This window comes from Rousettus aegyptiacus, unplaced genomic scaffold (genome assembly GCF_014176215.1).
Source record: "Rousettus aegyptiacus isolate mRouAeg1 unplaced genomic scaffold, mRouAeg1.p scaffold_m13_p_11, whole genome shotgun sequence".
In the NCBI taxonomy this organism is placed as follows: domain Eukaryota; kingdom Metazoa; phylum Chordata; class Mammalia; order Chiroptera; family Pteropodidae; genus Rousettus; species Rousettus aegyptiacus.
The window spans coordinates 27294434-27321958 of record NW_023416286.1 but is presented as its reverse complement, the minus strand read 5'-3'; the positions used below and the strand labels follow the sequence as shown (position 1 = coordinate 27321958).

The window sequence follows — 27525 nt, the reverse complement described above, 5'->3', positions numbered from 1 at the left end:
CCTGGGACACCTGGGGTATGGTCCGTGGCTCCACCTGAGGTGTGAACCTAGGACCTTCTTCATGTAAAGCAGACATGCTAATCACTACACTATGGAGCTACACCTTATTTTTTATTTTTTAACTGAAGAAATGATTAAATTTTCCCCCCATCTACCTCCCCCCTCTCCCCTTCTCTCTACCCTCTAGTAACCACTAGTCCATTGTCCATGTCCATGAGTCTCTGTTTGTTTGTCCTGTTCATTTGTTGCTTTTAGGTTTATATCCCACATATAAGTGATATCACATGATTTATAACTTTTTCTGTCTGGCTTATTTCGCTTAGTATGATTATCTCAAGGGCCACCCATGTTGTTGCAAATAACAGTATTTCATCTCTTCTTATGACTAATATTCCATTGCATATATGTACCACAGCTTCTTTAGCCAGTCATCTATCGTAGGACACTTTGGTTGCTTCCACGTCCTAGCCACCATGAATAATGCTGCTATGAACATCAGTGTGCAAATATCTTTTGGGATATGGGTTTTCAAGTCTTTGGGAGTAAATACCCAGTAGAGGGATTGCTGGATCATATGGTAGATCAATTCTTAGTTTTTTTGAGGCACCTTCTTATTGTTTTCCTAGTGACTGTACCAATTTGCAGTCCTACGAGCAGTGTATGAGGGTTTCTATTTCTCCGCATCCTCTCCAGCATTTGTATTTCTTGTCTTGTTGATTATAGCTATTCTAACAGGTGTGAGATAGAATGCCATTGTGGTTTTGATTTGCATTTCCCTAATAGTGATGTTGAGCATCTTTTCATATATTTGTTGGTCATTTGTATGTCCTCTAGGTATAATAGCTACTTTAAAGTTTCCTGTATTCTAACATCTGGGCCATATTGAGGTTGGGTCGGTTTTTATTGATTGCTTTTTCTCTTAACTATGTGTCACTTTTTTGGGTTTCTTCTCAGGTCTAGTCATTTTGACTGTGTATAGAACAATGTAAATGGTACTTTCTAGGCATTCTAGATTCTGGTTTTTTCCTCTGATAAATGTTAGTTTTTGTTCTGTTATGCAGTTTAATTTCCAAGTGATTAACTTGAAGATATTTGGTTTTATACATTTTTTTAGGGTGGGTCTGTTTGTATTTTTGTCCTTATCTTAAGGTGAATCCCTTAGTCCTGGGACGTAGGCTTAACTCATCTATTTCATGGTCCTTCCACAGTTTCAACAGAAAGCCCACGGTCATACCTCTGACTTGGCGAGACTCCCTGTGGTGGACAGAAGTTGCAGTCTCTGCTCTTTTAATCTCCCAGCTGTTTCAGCCTTCCGCTGCTCTTGTAGTCTTACCTACATAGATGTGTAGTTTAGAGCCAGCAACGGGTTTGAGAGTTCATACTCAGGATTTGTGGCTTACTTTTTGGTATTTCCTGCCTTTATTTCTAACTGCTTTGACAATTTCTGACTTGTTTTTTGAGATATTAAAAAAACAAAAAACAAAAAGTCTAATGTTCGATCTGAGTTTGAATTGCCTTGTATGTCTCTGACCACTGAGTGCTTTCAGGGGAAAGTTATATAAACGCGAATTGTACCTTGGCTAGTCCCTTCTTTCAAGGGTAGATTCTTTTTCAGTTTCCACCTACTTTGTTTGCTCTCTGGTGCTTATCAATAGTTCTTTAATATTTTTTCCTGGAGTTCCTAATTGTTTTCTGTAGGAAGGTTAATTTGATATAAGCTATTCCACCATCCCTGGAACTGGAACTCTCTCTTTAATTTATTTTAATTATTTTAAATTATGGTAAAAAATATGTATCATAGAATTTACTATCTTATTTTAAAATTTGCTATTTAAGTATAAAGTTCAGTAGTGTTAAGTACATTTTAATTGTTGTGCAGTCTCTAGAACTCTTTCCATTTTGCAAAACTGAATCAAACTCTATACCTGTTAAACAGTTCCCACTCCTCTTCCCCCAGCCCCTGGTAACCACCATTCTACTTTCTGTTTCTATGAATTTGACTCTAAGTTTCTTGTCTATGTGGAAACATATAGTATTTGTCTTTTTAAGTTTAGCTTATTTACTTAGCACAATGTCCTCAAGATTCATCAATGTTATAACATCCGTCAGAATTTCCTGAATAACATTTTATGTATATACCACATTTTGTTTATTCATTCATCATCCATCAATGGACAACTTGGGATCCTTCCACTTTTGGCTATAATAAATAATGCTGCTATGAGCATAGTGTCTTTTTAATTTTTTAAGACTTAAAAGTCTCTCTGCACTTAGGCATGACATGTTTATCTAGGACAGGGCAGTTTGTTTCAGAAAAATATTTGGTAAAAAAAAAAAAAAGGCAGGGTAAAAGCTGAGACCTAGTGGACAAAAAACAAAATAGAATGAAGGGAACCCTCCCCCCCCCCCCCAATTATCCTTGAGTTAATTTCTGCGCAATAATTTCTTTTGAAAGAAAATATCCAAAGCCTTTAGGTAAGAGCTTTAGTTAATTATACTATGCTACAGTAGTTATTTATCTTTTTTCTTTCCTTTTATTTTTTGTTTTGGCATAGTCTTAATATTTACAATTTCCTGTCCTTTGTTTTAAGCCAAATGATTTACAAGGAAGCTGAACATATATGATCTACCAAAAGGAGAGCTGTAGGCTGCTATAAAGGTGGTTATTGAGAGTACAATTTATGCATTTAGCAGTAATTAAAAAACAATACGAGACAAAACCAGTATTGCCTTCCAAAAATTTTGGACATTAATTTACTGAGGAATTAGAATCTAGAAATGTGCGTTAAGAAGGCTATGAGGCTTTATAAGCATTTAGAAATTCTGTAGTGACTATAATTTGCATCTCTAGAATGTTTAATTTACATTTCTAAACCCTGGCATCAGTATATTGAATTGAATTCTGAATTATTAGCTAGCTCAAGTAAACTTGCATTGATAAAATTGAGGGTCTTTTGATATGCTTGCAAATTGTAAATAACAGGGATGCTCGTTAAGGCTATAGTAATTTGAGTTCAGTTTATCTGAAATGCTTATAGACGTTGATTAAAAAATTTCCCCCTGAAGTTAGATTAAACTACATAACTTTATTGTATCATTTTATCTTTATGTATCTGTTTTATTTCTTTTAGAATGTATAATTTAAAAACAGATTGCTGCAAAGAGTTGAGTTGAGTTAAATTCAAGTCATGTATGTCTGCATGTTCATATGTGGATTTTTTTTGTTACTAAAATATGCTCGTATTGTAGCTCAGGATAAATTAGGATCTGTCTTAGGTCTTCATAGATGGAATTACAAAGAAGAAAGAAGTAATAGTCAAAAATGCAGAGCAAAATAATATAGTTAGACTTTCTGTGGAGCAAAAGAATTACTAAAGCTATGAATGCTGGAAGCTTAATGGCATACTTGAGGAAGAAGATGGAAGCATGTTATTACTTTGTGTTTTGTTAGCCAATTTCAAATGTAAAAAAATACATTTTAGCAGTTCAGATATAGTATGAATGACCTATATGTCTGTTTGAGAAGCCAGAACAGTTTCCCTTCTATACCAGATACTTTTAGAATTTTCTCCTGAAGTTACATTTCCTGGAAACTGGTAGAGATAAGAAAAAAGACTTTGAAATATCATTTTGATTTACTATTAAATCTCATTAGCTCTGTAGCCTAATTTTCACTAGGCTACCCCGAGTTATCTCACCAATGTGAACCAGAGAATTTAATTCAGCAATTATCGAGCATCTGGCATTTGCTCAGTAGTGTCCTGAAAGTTAAATTGAAAGTGCTTTTTGTAACCATTTTTATTATTTTTTAAAATGTATTTTTAATTATAGTTCACTATATTGAAAGTTCCCCAGCTGAAAATACAATTCTTTATAAGATTTTCTGCTTTTCAAAGTACTGGGGCTACTGACCTCCGCACTTTAATTTGTAAGATACTATGTGAATGTTTTAGAAACACCATTACTTTCATTATTTTTTGTGGTGGTCTTCACAAATGCAATTAATGTTACACGTACGTTTCAAAGTGAATATGTTTCTCTTAGTTTTGACTGGCTCTTAATACTTTCCTGAATTTCATTGGTAAATGTACCTGTAAATAAATTGTCTAGGTTATGCCGAAGAACAAGTCTTCTGGGACCCAAGAATCTAGGGAAGCCTCTGAACCATGGGTCTCTACCTCTTGGGCATGGAAGACTATACTTCTGAATTGCTCTGGGGAAAAGGCAAAGGTGGAGGTCTCTGTCTTATACTGCTTACTTAGCTTGAGCCATTTCTTGTCCTGAAAATATATGTAGAGAGATTGTCTAACATCACTTTATTTATAATATGGTAACCTCTTAACTGGTCTCCTCACTTCCAGTTTCTCTACTTTATTACCCTATATCCTCTTTTCATATTAATATAACTAAAACTAAAGTTTCAATCATGTTATTTCATTCTCTACAATCTTCAGTGATTCCTTTTTACCTACTTATTTCTTTGAGAGCAGTCCTAGAAAATAGATTATATTTGGGTGATAATAATGCCTGAATTTTTGTTGGCTATTCTTATACCTTTAGGAGACTTACTGCTAGGCTATGAGGATAAGTGTTCTTTTATTTCTCATTGTAATTTGTTACATCATTTATATTTATTTCTTAATAAAGACCATAAAATAATTTTATGATCATGATTTTCTGTCTCCTCAAATTGACCTATACGATATGTTTTAAGGTATTTTGTTCATGTGTGTACTTCTGTAAATGAGTGTAGGTAGTTATAGAATACATATTTAGAATTACAGCTTTATTTTGTACTATTTATATTTGTTAGATTTTTTTCATACTTTGAATTGGGGTGCTAACTAGCTGTTGATAGATGATATACCTGTGGCTAATATACATCTCTATTACTGAGTACGGATTTTTGCCAGTATTCATTTTTATTGGTTCCTAACCAAAATGTATCACCTGAAGACTATTTTAGAGCTATATTAATTAGCATATGCACTGTGGTTAACAAATGTAATGGGGTATTATATAGGTGAATATGCCCTTCACATTAATCCTTTAGCATGCTGAAAAGATCTTATTCCAAGACATTAAATCTCTTATAATTGCTCTCAATTTCCCACTATAATTTGAAATTAAATTTTAATGAAAGGAAAAATGCTTCTGTTTTCCAAACCTTTTGGATTACAGATTTATATGCTATGAGTTAAAATTTTCATGGCATGAAAACTTTGAGTTTAATAAAAGAGCTAGAAAGAAAGAGTTGTAAATGAATGAACTAGCAGTGTTTCATTGACCAGGTGGCTCTCATCGTGATCTGCTTGCTTGGCATTGGATGTTCAGGAGGATGGTATAAAGGCCTTGCCCACACAGGCCTTCAGAGGCCATATAATCCAGTTTACCACATTAGAAAGTAATTTTTATTTTTTATGTTATCCTTGTCCACGAGATATCCAGCTTATTGAAAAGTTCCTTTTGATGGAATATTCTTCATCTAATATGGCAACTTCTTGAATGGCTTTAATATTTTTATTCAATCCCTTCTATAAACATAAGAAACAACCTTCCTGTGACTTCTGCTCATTGGTCCTATTTGTGCTTTCTAGAGCAATTTAAAAAAGGATAGCATTTTGCATTTTTTTTCATACAAATATGTTCAAACAAGCTAGATATCCAACGGACGAGGGAGCTATTTTAGATTTCTCATATCTTTTACTCATGTGACTTGTTTTGTTCTACCTTTGTGCAGGCCTGCAGTGTGCTGAGTAGAAAGAATGTTTGACTGGCAGGAGACTTGGCTTTTCCACTAGTTGACTTTGAGCAAGTTATTTCACTTCTTGGAACCTCAATTTGTGGAGGGAATGAAACTCGATTACTGTGTAGGAACCATGATCTATTTGTTTGTTGCCCATAAAAGAGATTATAGGATTGGTACATTCCTGTTTTTGCCATAATTTCTTACATCTGAGTCAGAAACCATTTCTGCCTTCTTCCTAATGGAATAGTCCAATTAGGGATGAGATGTGGCTACTTTTTGCAGAATCTAGAAAACATAACAACCATTTGTTCAAATTAATATCTGGAAGTGAGCAGAAAATTGCCAAAGGGCTTAGGAGATGATACATTTGTTGGTTTTGCTTTTTTTTTTTTTTGCCATTTCTTTCATGTTCAGTGGATATCGATTCTTACATACTGGAAGCCCTCTATAAATATTTATTTAATGAATAGCAAAAGATTGAGGTAGAATCATTTTTTTCTTTTCAATGCTTGCCCTTTAGCCTTCCTTCTCAGCAAGTAATCATCCTTACTTATAAAGCTCAGTTATATTAAGTATCTTTGTACATGTGTCTGTGAACAAAACTCTTGAAGGTTTATGTATGTTTTTGAGTTATGGGATTTAAGATGATATTTTGTAAATTGTTATAAAGCTGAGAAATTCTGGAAATATAGAAAAGCATTGGATACAATTTCATGGTTGATATTCTGAGAAGAAAAGCCATCATGGAATATTAAAACAAGAGCAGTGCTTCCTTTGACCCTTGGGCTTTGGCAGATATGTTAAATCTTCACATAGATTGAATACTAATCCTGAGCAGGAGAGTCCATTTGCTACCCAGTTTTCTAAGAGATAAGAACCCCCTTCCCCCTCCAAAAAAAACCACTTAAAGTTGGTGTATAGTGTCCAAGGTGAATTAAATGAGCACCAGATGCTAGGTTAAAGAATTATTTGAGAAATAATAGGTTAGTTGTTTGTATGCCAGGTGCGAAGTAGGTCAGGAACCCAAGTTACATTTTATTCCATAGGATTCCTGGAAATAAATTAGTGTGCAGACAAGCAAAGCAAAGCAGGAAGATAAATTACCTGAAATGATGTATGGTTACTTCAAAATTAAGCCAAATCAAGTGGTGTTTGTAAAAGGGAAAAAAACCCTTCAGAGATAAGCAGATAGCCCAGGCCTCCTTGAGTGGGAACAGGGTTACGTGGCTAATGTTTTTCTCCCTTGGGGCCCTTGAGGAAATTACTACTTAAGCCAGGTAACATTTTTATTTTTCAAAAGGTCTAATTTTTTGCAGAGATCACATCGGTTTCACTTTTTTTCTGTATGGACTTGAGTTACCCTGAGTGACGTAACCACTGTACCCATGCGGTTACTGAGCACCAGAAACGTGGCTTAGAAACGTGGGTCATCAAATCGAGATGTGCTGACAGTGTACACTATCCACTAGACTGTGAAGACTTAGCGTGAAAAAAAGCAAAAGAATAATTTATAATATTGGTTATGTATTAAAATCATAATATTTTGGGTATATTAGATAAAATATATTATTAAGACTAAGCTCGTCTTTTTCTTTTTTTTTTAATGTGGCTACAGGAAACTTAAAATTACATACATTGCTCTCATATTTCTGTTGGACAGCACTGGTCTAGATAGAGCTGAGGTTTTCTAATTATAAAGCATAGAATTGATCTGGAATTAAGGAAGTAGAGACTAGAAATCTCCCAAAGAAGTTGGTCTGTCATAGATCTTGAGCCTAGGTGATATCTAATATATGGTACGGTCTTATTAGGAGTCCAAAACCACATAGCATTAAACAGGGCAAGTTTAATATAAAGATTTATTAATTTGTAACATGGAGTTGGCTAAGTGCTGCAGAGTGAAGAGACCTCTAAAGATATAGGAAGGGCAGACGATGGGAGCACTCTCTCTAGGGCTGTCTCTGGGGCTGAGGCAAAGCACTTTAGGGAGGCATACATTTGTGAGAGGATTTCTTCTTCATCCCAGATGTGAGATCCAGGCCTCTTTGGAGAGGGTACAGCCTTGGCGCACTTGATGGTGGAGAAATTGTGGGGGATACCGTAGGCTGGGGGATGCTACCCACAGGGTGCCAGCAGAATTCTCTGAGAAGCTGCCTTCTGGGTGCTTTTGGAACTTGCTGAGGGTGAGCATCATCCAGTATTCCGCATGCTGCTGTCAGCTGCATACTGCAGAAACAGTCCAGGAGGAGCCCACAGGAACCAGGAAGAGAAGCCCCTTCCTCCTCCTTTTTCCCCCCAGCACCCTGTGCTGACAAAACTTAGCATTATGCCAGTTGGAGAAGGAGAAATGTATTCAGGGTCCAGCTTCCAGTATCATAAAGCAGGGCAAAAAGGGTGAATTCAGAGCTGAGAGGCAATAAATTGATAACTGGTATACTGCATAAGTGTGTCATCACTGTGTAAGGTGCTCTATTTTAGATAGTTTGGCACCAAGATAGAATATTTAAAAATTGGCTGTCCAAGAAAATCTAGGACATATGGTCATTTTACCCTAAAACTTCTAGTTTGATGAGAATCTTTCATTTTGAAAGATTTTAGGGAAAATTATGTCTTCTCCTTTCATTTTCTGCTCTCTTTATGTTTTAAACAGTGAATATTAAGTTGTCGGTGGCCAGTCTCCAGCAGAAATGCTGTCTTGCTGTTTGCTTCTTTCATCTAAATTTTGCTCATTGCTTTGTTTGTTCCGGTAGTATTTGACTACAGTTACAGAGATTACATTCAGTCCTGGTATGGAAACCTCAGCAAGGACGAGGGGCAGCTTTACCACTTGCTCTTGGAAGACTTCTGGGAAATTGCCAGACAGCTGCACCACAGAATGAGCCATGTGGATGTGGTTAAAGTCGTCTGCAATGACGTTGTAAGGACTTTGCTCACTCACTTCTGTGACCTGAAAGCCGCGAATGCCAGGTAACTATAATAATATGAATAACGCCCCCTCCTCTTCATATGAAAATATTTTTCTTATTGAGTAGGGGTCCAAGTCAAGACAGAACTCTGTAATATTCTGCATCTTGCCGATACTTGGCTTGAAATGCAGACATATCAAGGGGGAATAATTATAGTGTTATGATAGAGTGGAATTTTTAAAATAACTTTCTAATAGAAAACCACTTGATAGACTTGTTTAATTTTGTAAATAACCTAAACAGTGAAATGAGTTTTATTGAGCCAGCACTATCATGAACTTATTTATAGTATTATGGGTACCTAGAAATAGAAGATTTAAGTATTGTGTTTTATACCGTGAAGGATGTCATGAATTTACAGTTTTTAGAAAAGTTTAAAGTTTCTTTCTTTTTGTGAGTCCTTTGTTAAGAGATCTGTTGCCTCACAATGGCCTGAAAATTGATTTTCTAAGGACAGTTAATGTTGGAGTTTGTGGAGGTATAATTAGAGAAGATGTTTTAATTTGAAAATTGCTTATATTAGGCTGATTAGCTTTCTGTCGAGTCACATTGAAAAGGTCTGTGCCTATTAGGTGACTTTGCCTTGGGAGAAGACTTCCACGAGGCCATTTCTGTGCTGGTAATAAATTCTTACTTTCTTAGGTTTGCCAATAGGATCTTAAATGTATGCTTTACTATTGAGTGAATGCTGGAATGATGAATTACATACTTCTAACCTATACATAAGTGGTTTTATTGAAATGAGTAGCCTTCTGCCTGTTTAGATATAGACTCAGGGTAGGAGCAGGGCTCCATACAGTTAATTGGATTATCCTCACCTGTATTATTCTACCTCTACTTTTAGGGAAGAGATAAAGTATTTGAAAAATACGTAAGGGGATGTGCAAGCACTAGCATCCTTATTGGGCAGGTGGTAACTCATATTCTCTTCTAAGGAAGCCTATCATGTGAACTTGGCAGAAAGCAGTCCCTGTTTTTCCCTGTGATGTCGCTCAGTGGGATCTGGTTGCTAAATGTGCTTGCGCAGTAGCCACTGTCCATCCTCAGCAATGCTGCTTTCTTATGAATTGTCTTCTCTCCTAAAGTCCACCGGGCACAGGCGAACGAGCCATCGCATGCCTCTTATTGTTTAGCTTGCTGGCCCCAGTGTTTTGCAAACTGTTTAAAAACTGTTACCCAATGTAAGAAATACATTTTATTTCGTGACCCAGTTTCATAAGATAATACTCTTATTACATGTGATAACTGATATTTTTATCATTTAACATTTTTTAAAAAATGGTTTTTGAGACTAACTAAATTTCATTTTGTTCCTCATGGGTCACAACCCATGGTGTGAAAAAGTTACCATACAGCAGTAGTTCTCAGGGTTTTTTTTTTTTTTTGATCTCAAGATTCCCCTATATTATCAAAAGTTATACTATCAAAAGGACCTAAAAGCTTTTGCTTAGGGAGCCAGCTTGTCCTGGTTTGCAAGAGCTGACTGCACATCTCTTCCCAGCTCTGAGTTCAGTGGTATCACATTGTTTGCTTGTAATTGGCCATGGTTGGAAGTATTTACACTGTGAAATGGGTAAATGTTACAAATCATGTCTATTTTTTCCCCTTTGGAGGGCCAGTTGTTAAACATTTACCAGCTCACCACTTATTATATCTATCAATATTTACTCTATTAGATATTAAAACTAAGAAACTTTTAATGTACAAGAATACACTGTATACTTTCCATTAGCCAGCGGAGTGATGATGTCATCACACATCTCGTAGCCTCTGGAAAACTCCACTGTGCTTGCGAGAATGAGTGAAAAAAACCAAATGATATTTTTATATTACTACGAATATAGTTTGGACTTAAGAGATCCGCCTGAAAGGATCTTGAGGACACATAGGAGTCTCCAGACCACCCTTTGAAAATTTCTGTTTATAGAGAAAGTAACATCCAGGAAGCGGGTATGTGAACTAATAAGGAAAGTGAGAGAAATGGGACTCATGGGTCACTTCCCTAGAGTCTCAAAAGCTTCAGCCTCTTCTTTCAAGGGTGCAGCAACCTTTTGGAGCACCTGCTAATTTGCTGTGGTATCTCTTACATGAAGTGCTCCACTGTCCCACCCGGCAGATACTATCGAAGACGTGTTTGAATTCAGTGGAAGCTCATTTTAAGGTACAGTATTTAAATTATGGTCCAACAAAGGACAGTATTTTAAATTAATGTTTTGTACCGGTTAGAAGGTTGATAGATTTAGGTTTGTGAGAGAGTAAGAAATTTAGTATTTTTATGATTATCTAATTTTAACATGAGAATATATTTTTCATGGAGACATTTACCAGCTTCTAAAATTACTTATTTTGTGAATAATATAGAGATAGTATAGGTTAAGCATCAGGATAATAGAAAAAGAGAACTGATTCCGTTTTAGAATCTCTTTTTCTTTGGGATTCTAATTGTCAAAGGTAGATTTATTTTACTGATATCTAGGCTTTGCCTAGAAGCTCTAGTTGATGATTCTCGTTTAAGAAAAGTATGTTCTTTAACCACTGTTCTCTGGGATTATGGTTATTTGAAAAAGTACCAGTAGGTCATTGGCATTTTGCATATAGATAATTGTGCCCTGGAGGTGAACCCTAGAAAACTTATATTTGACTGTGTATCATCTTCTACAAATCATACAATGAGGCTGGCAGACAATATGTCTAGGTTCGATGGCTAGATCTGTACTTGCCCCTGATAAACAGTGCCCTCCTCTTAGAAATCTTTATGAATGTACAGATATCATTGGCTGCAAAATGATTTGGAAACCTAGGGAGCTCTCAATTGAATTGGCCACTATCAGACAAGAGAATAATAAATTGAAGTAATAAAAGCAACACATCCTCTTGTTGACTGTTAGGCAGTTGTGTGGAGGTCGCTTTCCCGTCAGCCTGTATTTATTTCCAGGCCGACATTCTGTTGCTTCTTTAAGCCCATCCAGATCACATTTAATTTTTGCCTCTGCTTCCTCTTCCTTCGTCCCAGCTGTGTTGTGACAGCACGTTTCAGGGAAATTTAAAAATGATTGTTTTTATGTTATTAAATCGATAACATCTTTAATTTTGTATTCCCCTTACAACACCTATCTTTTGTTTATCAGTCAAGTCTAAGGGATATAAAAATAATTTTTTTTATATTTTTATTTTTTATCTCTGATATTTCTCCTCCTTTCGTCTGTTATTACTAACATTTATTATCTCTGTGATTATTCACTAACCACTCAGATCCTTAATATTTTCACCTATAAAATGGTAATGATAATATCCACTCGGTGTAGGTATGAAGATTAAGTAATAGCGTATATGTGAAATTTACAAAGGGTTAATGTACTTTTGTCCATTCAAGGAATGAGAATCCAGAAGTAAGTATTAGCGATTGCAGTAAACAGATGACTGATTGAAGGAGGATTGACAGAAGGCAGCTGCTGCCTGGATTAAGGCTACAATCCACCAGAAGGCTGGATGGAAATCTCCTGACTCTGGAGCAGCCAGTGGACTCTTGGCTTTTGAAGCAATGCCTGATGTTTACTTTCTAGGGGGTGTCATAGGAATATTTTGCTGAGAGTAAGCAGAGGGTTCCGGGAAGCGTTCACCTTTCCTGTTTCCAAAGGTCACGCTTCTTTGGCCAACCTTCTAGCCTTTGGCTCACTGAGAAGATTTTTTCCTAACTTCGCTCTAAGAGGGAGAGGGACTTGTGGAAGTCAGAGGACCAGGTTCCTTTTATGGTCTGCCTTCCACTGGAACAGAGAAAGGACAGTGTACACATTGAGAGGGATTTTGATATTATTTAAAGAAGCTTCCCCTAAAAGTGGAGTATTTTTGGCCAACTTCCCCCAAAAGATATTAACCAAATATATATTTTCAAGTGAAGTGTTACCCTCGAAAGTGCTTGACATGACAAAGTAGCATCTAAATCTTACTATATTAAACCATCAACTCTAGCTGGCAATGTAGCCAGGGTTTAAAATAATTGAAGATGTCATTTTTTAAAAAGTCTGATATCAGTATATGTGCAAAGGCTTGCCGTTAAGATCTCTGTTCATGTTATTGGCTTTGCACAATAGGGTTGAATTCCTCTTAGTTTGTTGTAGGAGACAAAGAGGAAACCTTTCTTTTTAGTGTATATTCCCTAGAAACCAGTCTTCAATCTCTCAGTCAAAAAGAAATCATGGTGTACTCCTGGGACACACTAGTCATGAAGACACTAATATGCATTTATCTGTTTCATTTTCTATGTAGTACCTAGTATGCTTCCTCTCCATCTGTTTAATGTTTTTCTTTTTCCTTCCAGTGTTGGCCACTAGTCACTCTAAGAAATTCATAATCTTTGTCTCTTCTTGGAAGATACTAGAAAAATTACCTTCCAAGTCTTTCTCGAATTGCTATCAAGGAATCATGGGAAAAGGAGATATAGAAAGTTTTACTTTCCACAGCTTTGCACTCAGATCCTCCAAGTTAATGGTTCTTAGATTGGGATGGGGCAGTGCTGTAGGGAGTCAGTGACCAGGGTTGGCAAGACTGGGAAATACTTGGGAGCTTCACAAAGGCTATTTGCCTTCAAGTTATGCAGCATCAAGTCATGAACTTTCTTTTCATTAGAAATACCCACAGATATTTTTAATACCATGATCACTCAGTCAGGAAAGCTGACTGGTGCCCTTGGTTTACACTTTGTTAGATTTTTTTTTCTTGGAAAAATGAAGCCCTAGATCATATTTAAGAAGAGACCTGGGAGACTTAAAAATAATCTAGTTAAAGAAATACTCATAGCTTTCTGGATTATTGCTATGATTTGGGAGTTATGTGTAACTGTTGGCGCTACTTAAAGTCCGAAATCCCAAAAGGCCATTCATTTGCATTTTTCCAGACTAGTCTGTGGTTGAGAAAATTATTGACTCCTGGTATTGTTGAGGAGCGGACACAGTTATTAAAAATTAAAAATGAACATACTGCTTATTTGAAATATTTTCTACCTAATGGTAGATAACTGAATTGTTTCTAGAATTTTCTTTCCTTCCTTTTTCTTCTCTCATTTATTTATCTTTTCAGACAAGAAGAACAGCTGAGGCCTTTTGTGTTGCATGCTTGCTTGCGGAACTCAGATGAAGAAGTAAGATTCCTACAAACATGCGCACGGGTTCTGGTGTTTTGTCTCCTCCCCTCAAAGGACATCCAGTCTCTCAGCTTGCATATAATGCTTGCAGAAATTCTCACAACAAAAGGTAGACTTTTATAAGTAATTGATAGTATTTATATGACGATAAATGTATAAACAAACGTGCTACCTGCTAATGTGACTGATAACACTTTAGATAACACCTATGCGGACCTTGCATACAATGGGACATATGGGAATTAAAATATTTTCAAAATTTTAAGTTTAAATGTCACTCAAAGAAGGCATCATTTGGCCATGCATGATAAACAGTTTTTTATATAACATATTGCCAAATGCATAGTACATTATGTTGTTAATTTTGACGTAGGCTAATCAGCTCCATGCTCTCCATAGGGAGGCATCCATTTGGGGTAGCTTTTGAGTTATCCAGGCCGATAATATATGCATAAATGGAAGAATATCTATACTCAAACTCCAATGTGCATTTACTTAAAATGCCTTCACTGATAATGCCTATATATTAATTTTGTGAACTTGGAATAAATAAAAAAGGAACTGTACCACAATATAATGTGATTACTGGGTGGGGAAAAAAAGTATATCTTGGGAAATGCTTAACCAGAATAAGAAAAACATAAGAGTATATTACCTAAGAGAAATTTTTTCTATCTCATAATTTCAAGAAAATAGCATTGTGTTTGATATGCATTGATGTGAATATCTCATTTATTATCTCAGGATTAGCCAGTGGAGCCAGTTAGCTGATACAACCAACCACAGAGAAAAGGGGAACTTTTTAACTTACAGTTAGTAGAATGAATTTGTAATAGTGTCATTGACTTTTTAACAACTTCTTCCCTGAGGTCCACTTTCACCAGTTGAGAGAAATGTTCATTTTCATCTTTTGGCAGACAAAACATGTTGAGCCTTATAAAAGAAAAATATCAGTGTACCTAATCTTGATAGCTTTGTTAGCAAACTTGGGATAGGCAGCCTTCTGTATGTGTACGTGTGCATGTGTGTGCCTGTGTGTGTGTATGTGCGTGTGTTCCCCATTTGGGTAGTTTAAAAATGTCTCCCAAATGTAGTTTCAGTTTTATAATATGAACACAGTTCCTTTAGAGGAAAATGCCTCTTTCAATGGCGCTTTCTTCTCCCACAGTCTTGAAGCCACTAGTGACGTTACTTAGTAATCCCGATTACATTAACCAAATGCTGCTGGCCCAGCTGGAACACAGAGAACAGATGAACGAACATCACAAGAGAGCCTACACCTACGCTCCTTCTTATGAAGAGTTCATTAAGCTTATTAACAGCAACTCTGACGTTGAGTTCTTGAAGCAACTAAGGTATCGGGTCTTTAATTATAGTGTGACTATAGCTACTAATTATTAATTTCCATCTACTTAGGTTAAAAAAAAATGTGTTTGCCAGGGAAGCAAAAATAAAGTCTATAAATCTTAACCATTCAGTGACAGCTAAATTTATCCAACTTCTCCAGTGGAATTAGTTTTTTTCAAAGTATAATGTTTTTCAAATAATTATGTGATAATAGATTTGGAAGCTGTTCAGTCGTTAGGCATATCTCCTTAGTCACTCAGATGCTACCTTAGAAAAGCATTGGAAGGAGACGATGTGTTTTTAAAATTACATTGCAGAACATTGTATTGGTTTTCATTTTTCTAAGAGAATGCCAAGGCCAAGGTTTGGGAATAAGGGATTCTTAACTAATTGTTTTGTGAAAACACGTTTGAAATATACCTCCAGACTTTCTTTTATGGGAAAGTTCAATCTCACTTATCGTACTTGAGATATTTTAGGGGTGAGTGTGTGTTTTTGTGCTTTTTTATTTTTATTTTTTACAATATATCATATACAGTGTGATTATATAGTGTTGTGTAGTTTGTGGACTTTCTAGGCTTCTGTTTCTCTGGTCATCCTAGTGTTTGTGTCCGCAAATGATAATGCCTGGGGAAGGAAGGAAACTCTGGTATGTCATTTTGCTTCTGAAATGTAATTTTGGTAAATCACTGATGGAAAAGTAAAATATTGGCTGAAATTTGGTCTTTGAACTATTCGAGGATTTTCAACTTGTCTTATTTGCCTCTGAACTAGGGTCAACATTAAGATGTCAAAAGACTTTTTTAAAACCAGAACTAATTATTGTGATCAACTATTGATAGTCTAGCATCGGCTGTCATTTTGTGCCTGAACACAGTTCCTTGTAGTATAAGGTGAATGAATCTTGATAAGAATGAAGGTTTATCTTCTTCAAAATACACTGGCCAAAGTCTTAGTACTAGAAATGTTATAAATATCTTAATGTAAGCAGTTTATCATGTAGTAGGTAAAGAAAGAAGCTCAGCAAGACTTGACCTTTGTAAAATAAAATCACGGCATCTGCTGCCCTAGGGTGATTGGACGGCTTGCTTTAGTCACAGTCGGAGCATTGTGGATTGCCTCAGTCTGTGTGGCCAAAGATTACACTAGGAGTGCATTTTCAGATTTAAAATTTTCTCTTTTCTTTTTAATATGTGATGAAACAAAAACAGAATGAGCACTTAAATCTTTGTTTAACATCACTTCCTCTTGCTCTCATAAGTTGGGCAGCATTGAAGGGTAGAACTCTGGGAGTCTGAGGAAGGAAGACCCTCCAAGCACTGAGAGACTTAAAGGGAAAGTAGAAATGTTGAACTAAAGAATAGCTTTTTCAAATATTGAGATAATTCAAATACTATAAAATTCACCTTTTTAAAGTATATAGTCCAGTGGTTTTTAGTATATTCAAGACTGTGTGGCCGTCACCACTAAGTCCAGACTAAGTTCAGAATGTTTTCATCACCCTAAATAGAAACCTTGTACCTGTTAGTAATCCTGCCCCCCCCCCCCGCCCCTACACCCCCCAGACTGTGGCAATCATGGATCTGCTTTCTATATGGATTTGCCTATTCTGGACATTTTATATAAATCGAGTTATCCAACATGTGGCCTATTGTGTCTGGCTTCTTTTACTCAGCATAATGTTTTTCAAGGTTTGTCCATTGGCTGAATAATATACCATTGTATGAATATACCCTATTTTGCTTATCCGTTTACCAGTCGATGGAAAACTTTGGATTGTTTGCACTTTAAAGAATGCCCTTTGAGCAGCATTTTCAGTTTCTGTTGATAAATAAATGAACGTAAAATATACCGTCGCAGATTCCTAACGTCTCCCTGCCACCACCTCCCCCACTGCACACCTGCCACCAACAAGGAGTCATGGGGTGCAGACACCAGGATGGGGGCTCCTTTCACGCATCATTTCTGTTCCACATATCGAATTCTCTCGCCCTCCACTTTACTGTTGGACTCTGTGTTTCCAGCACATTTTATAGAGTCGAAGGGAAGGACATTTGGAGGTACTTAGGTGATTAGATCATCAAACTCTTACAGTGCCTACTCTATTAGAAACAAAAAGAATAAACTTTCAGGTTTAATTAAGTTGATGTAATGACTGAGTCCAACTGAAACGATTTATTCTTCTGACCTCCATGCCTTTATGGAGGGAAATAATATTGATAACTTCCTCTAGAAGGGCTATACAATTCCTTTATGACGAGGAGTGTAAACTTCTTGAAAGAGTCATATGCAGCTGGCAACATCAGCTGTGGGGCCATGGTAATCCAGAAGATATATAGTCTCCTCAACAAGTTCGGCAAAGAACCGTGGGAGAAAAATGCTGTGAAAGGCATTTTCTCAGTGATATACATATCCAGGGTTAGGTTCGAACACTTTTGTATGTACTGCATTATCTTGAGGTAGCTTCCCCTGGACCTGTGATTTTGAGACAATTCCTCGGACTCCGCTGTGTGATAGAATGTCAGACAGTTCTGTTTGATATGGCATTGGTATCTTATCCATGGAGTCGTTGTGCCTACTCATTGTGTCTTAGGAACAGACCTGAGGGTAAGCCTTTATTCTCTGCTTCTTGCACAACTGTAACTAGAGAGGCTACAAGGAACAACTCTGCAGTGGCAGAGATTGATAATTTTGCTCAGAGAAGTAGTGGTGTTGCCTAAACTATCTTGTTACTTGGCTATTTATTGTTTATCTGATAGAAAATTTTTCTCAAACCAGGGTCAGGTCCGCTAACTGTTATTGACAGGCAAAATCGCTTTTTATCAGACTCCTGTCCAAAGCCTAAGTTGATGAGGCTTATCAACCACCTGGCACTAATGGAGCTGCTTTCTTCAATCATAGTCTGAACTGTTTTGTTGTATTTCTGGTAAAATTCAGAGTACTCTGTTGTCTGATTTTATTAGTGTTTTAGGCCATTATCTTCAAAATTGCTCTTTGTAACATTTTAGGATTGGCTGCCTGAGGCAAGGCATGTATCTTATTTAGAGTAGGCAGTTGTTGAAACTGTCTACTTTTATTTTACACATATTTGGGAGATAGATGCATATTTTCTAAGGGAAACAAAATTATTTAATTCTGCTAGACTGGAATGCATTAAAAACAAAGAAACAAACCTTGACGGTAGTATTTGAAGCTCTGCAGTTTATTTTTTATCCGAGTCGGCGTGAGATGCTTTCACAGTAGGATTATAAAGCTAGAAATGCTTCCTTCAAAGATACTAAGTTAGTGGATTTTTACTCTGGCTGTGTATGAAAATCACCTAGGCTTTTAAAAAAGTACAATTGAATATCCCACTGTCCTTAGCTACTTCCTTTTTCGTCTTTGCTGGCATCTAAGAAGTCAAAGCATGGTGACTGGACTAGTGTAGTATTTTGAATTTTCCAAGGTCTCCTAGTAGGAGCAGTGATGAACTCTGTTAATAAAGCAGGAGCCCAAAATCTGATCATCATCTTGATTCAGGATATTAAAGGGCAGCCGAATAGACTTCCCACTGCTGGTGTGGGTGGTGGAAGGAGGACGGTGGTCAGGGAAGGCAAATCAGAGTTCAGAACGGAGGTGCGTCCATCAGTGAAACTGGACAATTGTGGAATTACCAGAGAAAGGAGAGTGTGTTCGTTTATTTTGAAAATGAGGCAGGAGTCAAAGTAAACATTAAACAAAGGAAAATGAAAGGTTCTGTGCTCACAGAACCTCTTACAAGGGGGTGGGCAGATCGTGGCCCAGGAATGCAGCCAGGGCTGCCTGCGCTGTGTAATTCTTCAGTGTATTTGTAAAAAGTACTCTAATAAAAATTATTTTCTCCTCCATGACATGGAGGAATTTTTATATAACTGGTCTGGAGACAAACCTAAACATCAGTATTTTTTAGAGGCTCCCCAGGTGGTTATAATATGCAACTAGTATTGAGAATCTCTTTTTAAACGGAATATTCTTCCATGTGCTGCCAACCTGAACTCTTAGCTGTCATGTCATATAATTTGTTCTACTCTAATTCTTTGAAAACTGTTTATCACTGTTTGAGATATATGGTATCTCTATTGAGAATATAGATTAATCGGGATACCTCATTATTCTACCACATTATTGTAATAAACAAAGAATATTTTGTCACTGACCTTCCTGAGCGATGTGTTTTAGCTCAAGGTTTCTCGACCTTGCCAAAATCGACTTTCCGGGCTGGTACTGGGGTTCCACCCTCCTCAAGGACCCTGGAGCTCACTGCTCTGCTGTGCTGAGGGTGTTTCCTGTGTCCTCATGGTGCAGGGTGTATTCTGAAGTGCCAGCCATCATATCCAAATTCCAGAAAGCAGAGCAAAGGCAAGGAAAGACGGCGGCAAGGTCACACACTGGACCGGATGTCTTCTAAGGCAATTTCTGGAAGCTGCTACATGACCTTTTTGCGTATTATTTTGTTGGTCAGAACAATTGCGATATAATAGGTAGTCTTATTCTGGGCAGCCTTAGGCTAGGTTAAAAATGGAGGATTCTACTACTAAGGAAGACAGAATAATGGTTACAGAATAGGCAAATAGTAATTTTTCTACAGTACTACAAGTTGTATAGTTATAGCGAAGCAGGATAGCACTACTTCCCACACAAGCACTGGAAAAATACTTCTTTCCTGGATTTTACATTTGCCAAGGTTAAAGAGATGCCAGGCAGATGCTCAAGAAGGGGAAAGCTTTCTTGTATTTAAATTACCATTGGTTGAGTATCTAATATGTATTAAGCACAATGTCAAGATCTTTATAATCATCATCTCATTATTATAGCAACTATGTGAATTAGGTACTGTTATTCTCAATTAGTGGTTGAAGAAAGTAAAATGACTTGTCCTGGGTTGCATAATTAACAAGTAACAGAGCCGGGATTTGAATTCAGATCTGTCTGACTTCAAATCCCATGTGTAAAGCTGAGTAACTTGCTAGCCAGGAGGGCAGAAAATAGCAGTGACGCACAACCTCGACCTTGTGGAATTTCCTATGGGTGTGGCAATAACCCTATTGTCTTTGAGTCGTCGCAGGCACTAATCCTGGCATAGAGAATAATACCACCCCAAAGTGCCATCATCTGAAGATGGTGATAGACTGCCAGAGAAACAAGTAGTAATAAAGCCAGAGCAACCTGTCACTGCCATAATTCAATTTACTGCCAGTCCAGTCTTTATTAGATTTTTCAGTTCTGGATTTGCTTATATCTGACCCCCCTTTAAAGAACAACATGGAGAATCTAAAAATAGTAGAGAGGAAATTCTAATAATGAGTGGAAGGTTTAAAATTTTAAAGATCGAGGCTTTTTAGCTTGGAGAAGGGAAGTAAACCTTTTATTTAGTATACACTGAAATTGATGTGGTGTTTTTTGTTTTACTAGGATAAAGCAAGAGGCAGTGGGCATAATGAATGAATGAACTTCAGAGATGGTTAACAATGGAGTGGATTACTGAGGGAATTTGCTACATATTTTCTCTTTAGATATTAAGGGGATGGTTTTTCATCTCAGAATTAGTTTAGGTGCATTGGCACATAAAGACAATATATTAACAATATTAAAATTTTTAAAATTTCATGCTTCTATGTAAAAGAATTTAAATTATATGAATGTTCAGTGTTTTGAACAGTGATTCTGAAAATATTTTGTGTCTCACAAGCAGTAAAATAGGATTATGTTATAGAAGAACATCGAAGAAGAGATTGCACGCACCTTAAGACAAACTAATACACCGTGTCCGAAACCAATAAGGACATGTAAACAGCTAAGGGAAAGGCTAGTGTGGGTGGACAAGTGGATGACAAAGCAAAGTGCAGAACAGAGAAGCCTAGCGTATTTTTATGAAAATAATGAATGAATATAAATTTAGTTAAACATTAAAATGCGAGGCTACCTAAGAAAAACGTCCTAAATACATCTTACAGTTTTATGGAAGATCAAAGTACATTGACTTCAGAATATAATTCCTTCTATTAGTGTCAGAGAAATAGCAGAGGGCACAGAGGTGGCAGTTAAACATAGCAGAGAACACAGATTATTTTCACTTAGGAGCAAAGATAAGTATTGGCAGCAGTGTAAAATTCAGTATAAGAAGGGGAAATTTCAGTATAAAGAAGTTTACGGTCTCTCTGAAATTAAAGAATTTATTATGTGCTTATAATTGGAGCACCACTGGCGCTGTAGGTCAGATGTAGGTGCTTTATGAATGACAGGAGCACGTAAGTCAGTTTATATAAAACACTTAGCCCAGATTCTGCATATTCCTAATTGGTAGCTGCTACTGTTGTTGTTATATCATTAAACCAAGGATTGCAAACATTTCATCGTGAACACTGATCAATTAGTAGTGGCCCACTGGAATTTAGAGTTTTGCTCTGGGGTTTGAGGAGACCCAATAATACACAGAAATGTTTCTCTCTCCATCCTGAGGTCCAAGCCATCTAGGGCCAAGGAACAAGGCAAATGTCACTCATTACTGATAGATCATGGAGAATGTGGTTTATATATGTAAGCAGTATACTCTCTAAAACTGAATCTTGGAATTAAACATTTTTTCCCATGTTGCAATGCTGGACCAGAATCAGCCACCTCCTCCCTTCTTCTCCCTCCCTCCCCATCTCGCTGGCAGGTGCAGAGACCACTTGCTGGCTGGCATTGGAGGCAGAGAACATGTGCTCTCGAGAAGGCGAACAGAAGGACTGTACTCCATATGCCCAGTTCCTCCTTCTCTGTGATCAGATTAAAAAGCTCTTCCTTCTCTAGGGATTGAGAAGCGTGAATGAGAGGTGGAGAGAGACCAGAGATGGAGATTCTTATATTTCAAATGAAACATCAGGGTTGGGGGTGGAGTGGGGTAGATGGGTAATGCATTTTTCTTTAAAAAGAAAAAACAAAAATAAAAACTGCGATGCTGAGTCCCTACTCAACAGCAAAGAATTTTATGACTCAGAGGTCTCCTAAAAGAACGGTCATGAAGAGTGGTGTGCTCATAATTTTAAAAACTGGCTTTGCCGGGATAGATGAGAAACCCTGACTTGTAGCGTTTGCTGATTTAAAGCCATGACCTAGTTAAAGCTACTGGTATGACATCACGGAGTGTGGTGTTGGGAAGAGATCTGCAATAGCACACCATTTTATATGTGTAGTGTTTCCAACATACTGATGCAATTAGTGTAAATAACCCTGAACCTAGATAATACTAAAATGAATGAAATTATTAGGAAATGATGAGTTTTGAGTACTCTTACATTGAAAGAATATAACTTAATTACAAGTTTGCATAAATTAATTTTAATAATGGTAGGTTTCATTTCTGAAAATTAACAGCTAGTTCTCAAGAGCTGGCACGAGCCTTGTGAGCTGGCCCCAGCACAGCACTGAGTAGTAGCCACACAACTCTACCTTTTGATGACCCTGCACTAGACAGAAATGCAGTTCTCCTAGAGGTGGCTGAGGATTAACAACATCAGAAGTTAACCTGTAGCAGTTAGGCAAGCATCTGAAGTAGACCCTAGCCATGAAAATGGGCTCAGGTGTCAGACAGACCTGGATTTCACAGGCCTGCTTTGCTTTTGCTTTGCTGCTTGCAAGCTGCATGGCCTTGGGCAAGTCATTTAAATGCCGAGCCTCAGTTTTAACTATGAAATGAAGAAAATAGTTCCTATTTTATAGGGTTGTGATGATAATTAAATGAGATGATGCATGTAATGCATTAGCACAGTTCTCAGAACATGCTAGGTTCCTAATTAGAGCTGAAAAAATACCAGCGATCAAGAGAAGGCAACAAAATTCTCAGATCCTGACTTGAATAGGAATAATGGGTGAGATGAAGTAACACAATAATATCTTGTTTCAGAAAAACTTCACTTAAAATGTGTAAGAAAGTCATTAGGTCGTCTTAAATATAGAACATAACACTAGGCAGCTAAAGATGATATTCAGTAAACATTCTGAATGAAAATACTTTATGAGAACATATAGCGGTGGTTCTGTGTACATAAGCCTATAAATCAAGTGATATTAATAGCCGACATAAAAAATATGAAGAACACTAATAAAACTAGATATAGGAAGCAGAGAGAACAATTTTGGCTTTCTTGAGGTTAACTTAAGGGCACTAGCTAGCCAGGGGTGACAAAGCTTTGGTCACTACTGTAACATGTAATTTTTGCAGGCTCTGGGAACTAGAAAATGAATATTTGGTAACGTAGTTATTTTAGGAAGATTAAAGTATATAAACAGGAGTAAGAAAATAGAAATCACTTATTGCCAGAAGACAAAAAGTGTTAATATTTGGTGTATATATTTTCAGATTATTTTCTGTATATAGGACATGAAATGTGTGTGTGTGTGTGTGTGTGTGTGTGTGTGTGTGTGTGTGTGTGTGTGTTTGAATACCTTCAGGACAACTCAGACTGCTCTGGTCCAGAACCAGAACTTTCTTACTGGTGCGACTCAAATATAGTGTATAGTTGTGTGGAGAAGAACGATTTCTCAGCCCTGGAGGTGACAGGATAGAGCCTGGGATGACCGGTTATCCCAGTGTTCTGTTCAAATATTATAATTTGCTACGTATGCCAGGGATGAACAAGGGTTAGGAAGCATGTCTTAGTATTTCTGTGGAAATAGAAAAGTGGAAAACAGGTTTAAAAGCCCCTTTCGTGGAAAGAGCCTCTTACTCCTCTGAGTCCTAACTGAAAATATTTCCCATTTGTGCTGCACTGGCTCTTCCTGCTTAATACTATAGCCGTACCTCATGAAGATATAGCTCAGACCCTTGTTCCTGTCCTCAGTAGAAATCAGACCCAAAAGCCAAAGTGAGATGCTTCGTTTTGTTCATAATATTGGTGAAAATTAAAAATTTGGTGATACCTAGTGTTTACAAGGGTGTAGGAAAACAGATAAGCTCATGTCCTGCTGGTAGGAGTATAGATTATCACCTTTTGTAACACAATATTTGAATATGAAAAACAGGTCATAAAATATGCATTCTTTCCGATAGCGTTATTAGTTATAAGAATTTATCTTAAGGCAATAATCATGAATGTGCTGAAAGATTTCTCCAAAAATGTTTCTTGAAATTTAATTTAAAAGAAGAAAAGCCGGAAAACCAATGTGCCTAGCAATAAGGGTTTGGTTAAAAAAAAATTTGGCGCAACTATGGATTGCCATGTAACAACAGTTTTGCCCAGAATATTTAATGTTAGAAGATAGTAACTACAAATAAATGAATTAAAAAGGCTCTAAGACAGTATTTATACCATAAATCCAGTCTTATAAAACAACAAAATATTATGCTGGCGTAGAAAAAAGGTTATAAAGATGTATCAGACGTTAATTGTGGTTAACTTTGAAAGTCGTGCTTTCACGTTGCCCTGTTTTCTTCAATGAACATGTGCTTTTTTAGAGAGAGTAAAATTTGGCTCAGACTAGGAAAACACATCTGCCTGTCCATTTATCAGGCTGGGATAACAGACACTAATGGTGGCTACAAAGTTAACAGGAAACAATCTTTCTTCCAAGTATACTCAGCAGCTGTAAAATGTCAGAATGATCTTCTTTGTTGAGTGACTACTGCTTTCTTATTCAGAGAAACTGCTTTCTAAAATTTTACCTAGACTACCAGAAACTTTGCTGTTTGAAATTCTGTCAGTAAGAATGACACGTCCTGCTCGTGCTTGGAAGATTGCAGTCACTTTAACAGAGAGAAGCAGCCTCATTTATCACTCACATGTAGGGCTGAAATTAAGGGGTTTCGAGGCTCAACATTCCACATTTATCTTAACTTTGTAGTTTCCATGGAAATGGGACCTCAAATGCCCCTGAAAGCAACCGCTTAACACAGTCCAGCGCTGAGCCTGTCTCACTGCTGCTTCATTTAAATTTCATCTATACTCCACGCTCCCTCAGAATCCCACAGTAACTGTCTTTGTTTGTTTGTTTGTTTGGGAGATGTCCCAGGATTCCTTCTTGCTCCTTGCAGTGGGTCAATAAACCTGATTTTGTTTGACTACAGTGTCCTTTAGATTGATTAGGCTCAGCTACTCCTGTAGTCAGGAAAAAATTAAGGCTACTTAAACAATTTTTACATATATTTTACAAACATACATACATACCATGTTCTTCAGTAGTACATATCTAAAGGGGCAACAGTGGTGTTAAAAGCAATAGTAATGGTCAGCATTTGTTGAGCTCTTACTGTGGGGCAGGCACTGTTCCAGATATTTTAAAGATGTTATTTAAAGATCTCATTTAATCTTCATAGCAACCCTGTGGGGAAAAATATTGGTATTCCTCTTCTTACAGATGAGGACTCCTGAGTTTTAGAATGCTTAAATACATAATTTCCCCAGGGTGACTAGTAAGTGTTATAAGCAGGATTTGAACACAGCCCAACTGGTGCAAGAGCTCACATTCTTAACTACTTCCTAGGCTGGGACACAGCTTCGACTTAGCTAGCTGAAATTACCACGGCTTCATTTCTCCTCCAGAGCTATCGCTGAAGTCCCTCTACTGAAAACATGTCTAGGCTAGTACAAAATAGCTGTGGCAACTCTGAAAACATTATTTTTAAGTTTTTAATTTTTTCTTAAAGATTCATGTGTGTATATATGGCATTATAATCTATAGTATATCTTTGCTTATTTTAATTTAAAATAGTATTGTAGACCATTTACCGTATTGTATACCGGAGACTAGGATTTTTCTAGCCTTTGACTCTGCTAAGACATTCCAGCATGTGTGTGTTCAAGACAGCCGTAAAGCAATGGTTAACAAAATTTGTGTAAGGTGTGCCTAATTAAATGAAGAGACGAACTTTTTTTTGGTTTGGCTTGTAAATAACTTTGGAAATCAATTCTAATAGAATTCCAAAGCTGTTCTAAACAGTTGACAGTAGAAGAACAATAAGTCTATAGATGTCCAAGGTGATTATTTTGAAGGACGGGGAAGCATTTCAGGTAAGTGTATGATAAATGGGAAGAGTTCATAAATACAAGCCTGCTCTAAGTCTTTTTTTAACTTAGCTAAGTCTATAAATCTAAAGAGCGGTGAGGTGGTGGCTCAGAGGGGCAGGTGGCAGCTATCTTTGTGTGACTTTTTCCTCATCCTTGGGACAAGGGATGCTGTAGGTAGGATCTTGCTCAAGTTAGAATAGAGCTGAAGTCCTGTTTTGCTTTCTCTTAATACCTGATTTTACATTATCATTTTGGAAAAAAATATACTAACAATCTCTGCACTTCTGATCAAGACAATGTTTGCAAATATCAGTCCTCCTGATTCTTGAACCAAACTTGGCACTAGCAAGGCCACTCTGCCTCTGGAAGAAAGCTGAAGGAGTGCTGGGTGTCCCTGAGGAGCTCTCCAGAGGACAAGGCACCCTGTGCTATAAGGGCTAACCCACATTTGGATGCATATGTTTGTATGGTTTTGTTGAGAATGAGAAAGTCACTCATTTCCTACTTTGCCTTTTGGTATCAAGTGAAAATGAATTCTACAGAGTCAATAACCATGTTCAAATGCCTACTATGTACAAAGCACTATGGGAGAGGGTCTGGTGTATGTAAAGATGAATTGGTTGTGGATTCTCGAATTCTTTCCCCTGATGTTAAAGCATTATTTATTAGTCCAGCATTGGACACGCATGTGGGCATACATAGTTAAATATGAAGCAAGATTTTAAAGCCAGAAGTAGAGTGTAAAAAGCTATAGAAGTGGGTAGGAGCAAATATTTCATCCCGTAGAAGAGAGGAATCTAAGAAGCTTCAGAGAGGAATATCAGTGAACTGAGTTTTTAAGAACAAATAGGATTTCAACAGATAAAGGGAAGGGATAGTGTGCAAGAGAGAAAAGAAATAAAGAATCGCCAGGAGTCAGGAAGGAGCTGGCGTGTGTTTGGGGCATTCCATGCTGTCCGGTCTGGCAGGAAAATGGTATCCAAGAGGGATACAGAAGGCAGTAAGCCTAGAAAGATTGTCTGGCACTGGCCATGCTTATATGCTTTGAAAGGCTTTAGACAAGATAAACATTAACCTATACTGAATTGTAGAGTAGCAGGAAAATGGTTGAGATCATGAGGTTTAGAATCAGGCAGCTCTAGGTTGTAATTTTGGCACCGGTATTAAAAGCAGTGAGGCCCTGTATGTATTTCTTCATCCACTCAAACTCCAACTTTCTCGTCTGTAATGCTGGGATGATCACAGGACCTTGTTGAGAGGATTAAATGAGTTAATATAAATTAAAGTATCTAAACAGGTACCTGGTACCTGATGAAAGGA

At 37.1% G+C, this 27525-nt stretch overlaps 1 protein-coding gene across 6 annotated transcripts in view; it reads left to right on the top strand.

Moving 5' to 3' along the window:
- The window catches only part of SNX25 (sorting nexin 25), a 104895-nt gene that overhangs the window by 27355 nt on the left and 50015 nt on the right, over positions 1 to 27525 (top strand). For 5 of the 6 annotated variants that reach the window (XR_004953344.1, XM_016143965.2, XM_016143963.2 and 2 more), the window contains exons 3-5: positions 8500 to 8716; positions 13792 to 13964; positions 15024 to 15210. Coding sequence is in view for 5 of the 6 variants with exons in the window: in XM_016143965.2 (XP_015999451.2) it covers positions 8500 to 8716; positions 13792 to 13964; positions 15024 to 15210 (577 nt within the window). In the remaining variant the exon portion in view is untranslated. Of the gene's footprint in view, positions 1 to 8499; positions 8717 to 13791; positions 13965 to 15023; positions 15211 to 26498; positions 26587 to 27525 lie in introns of all 6 variants that reach the window. The other variant, XM_036228659.1, reaches the window with a different exon arrangement.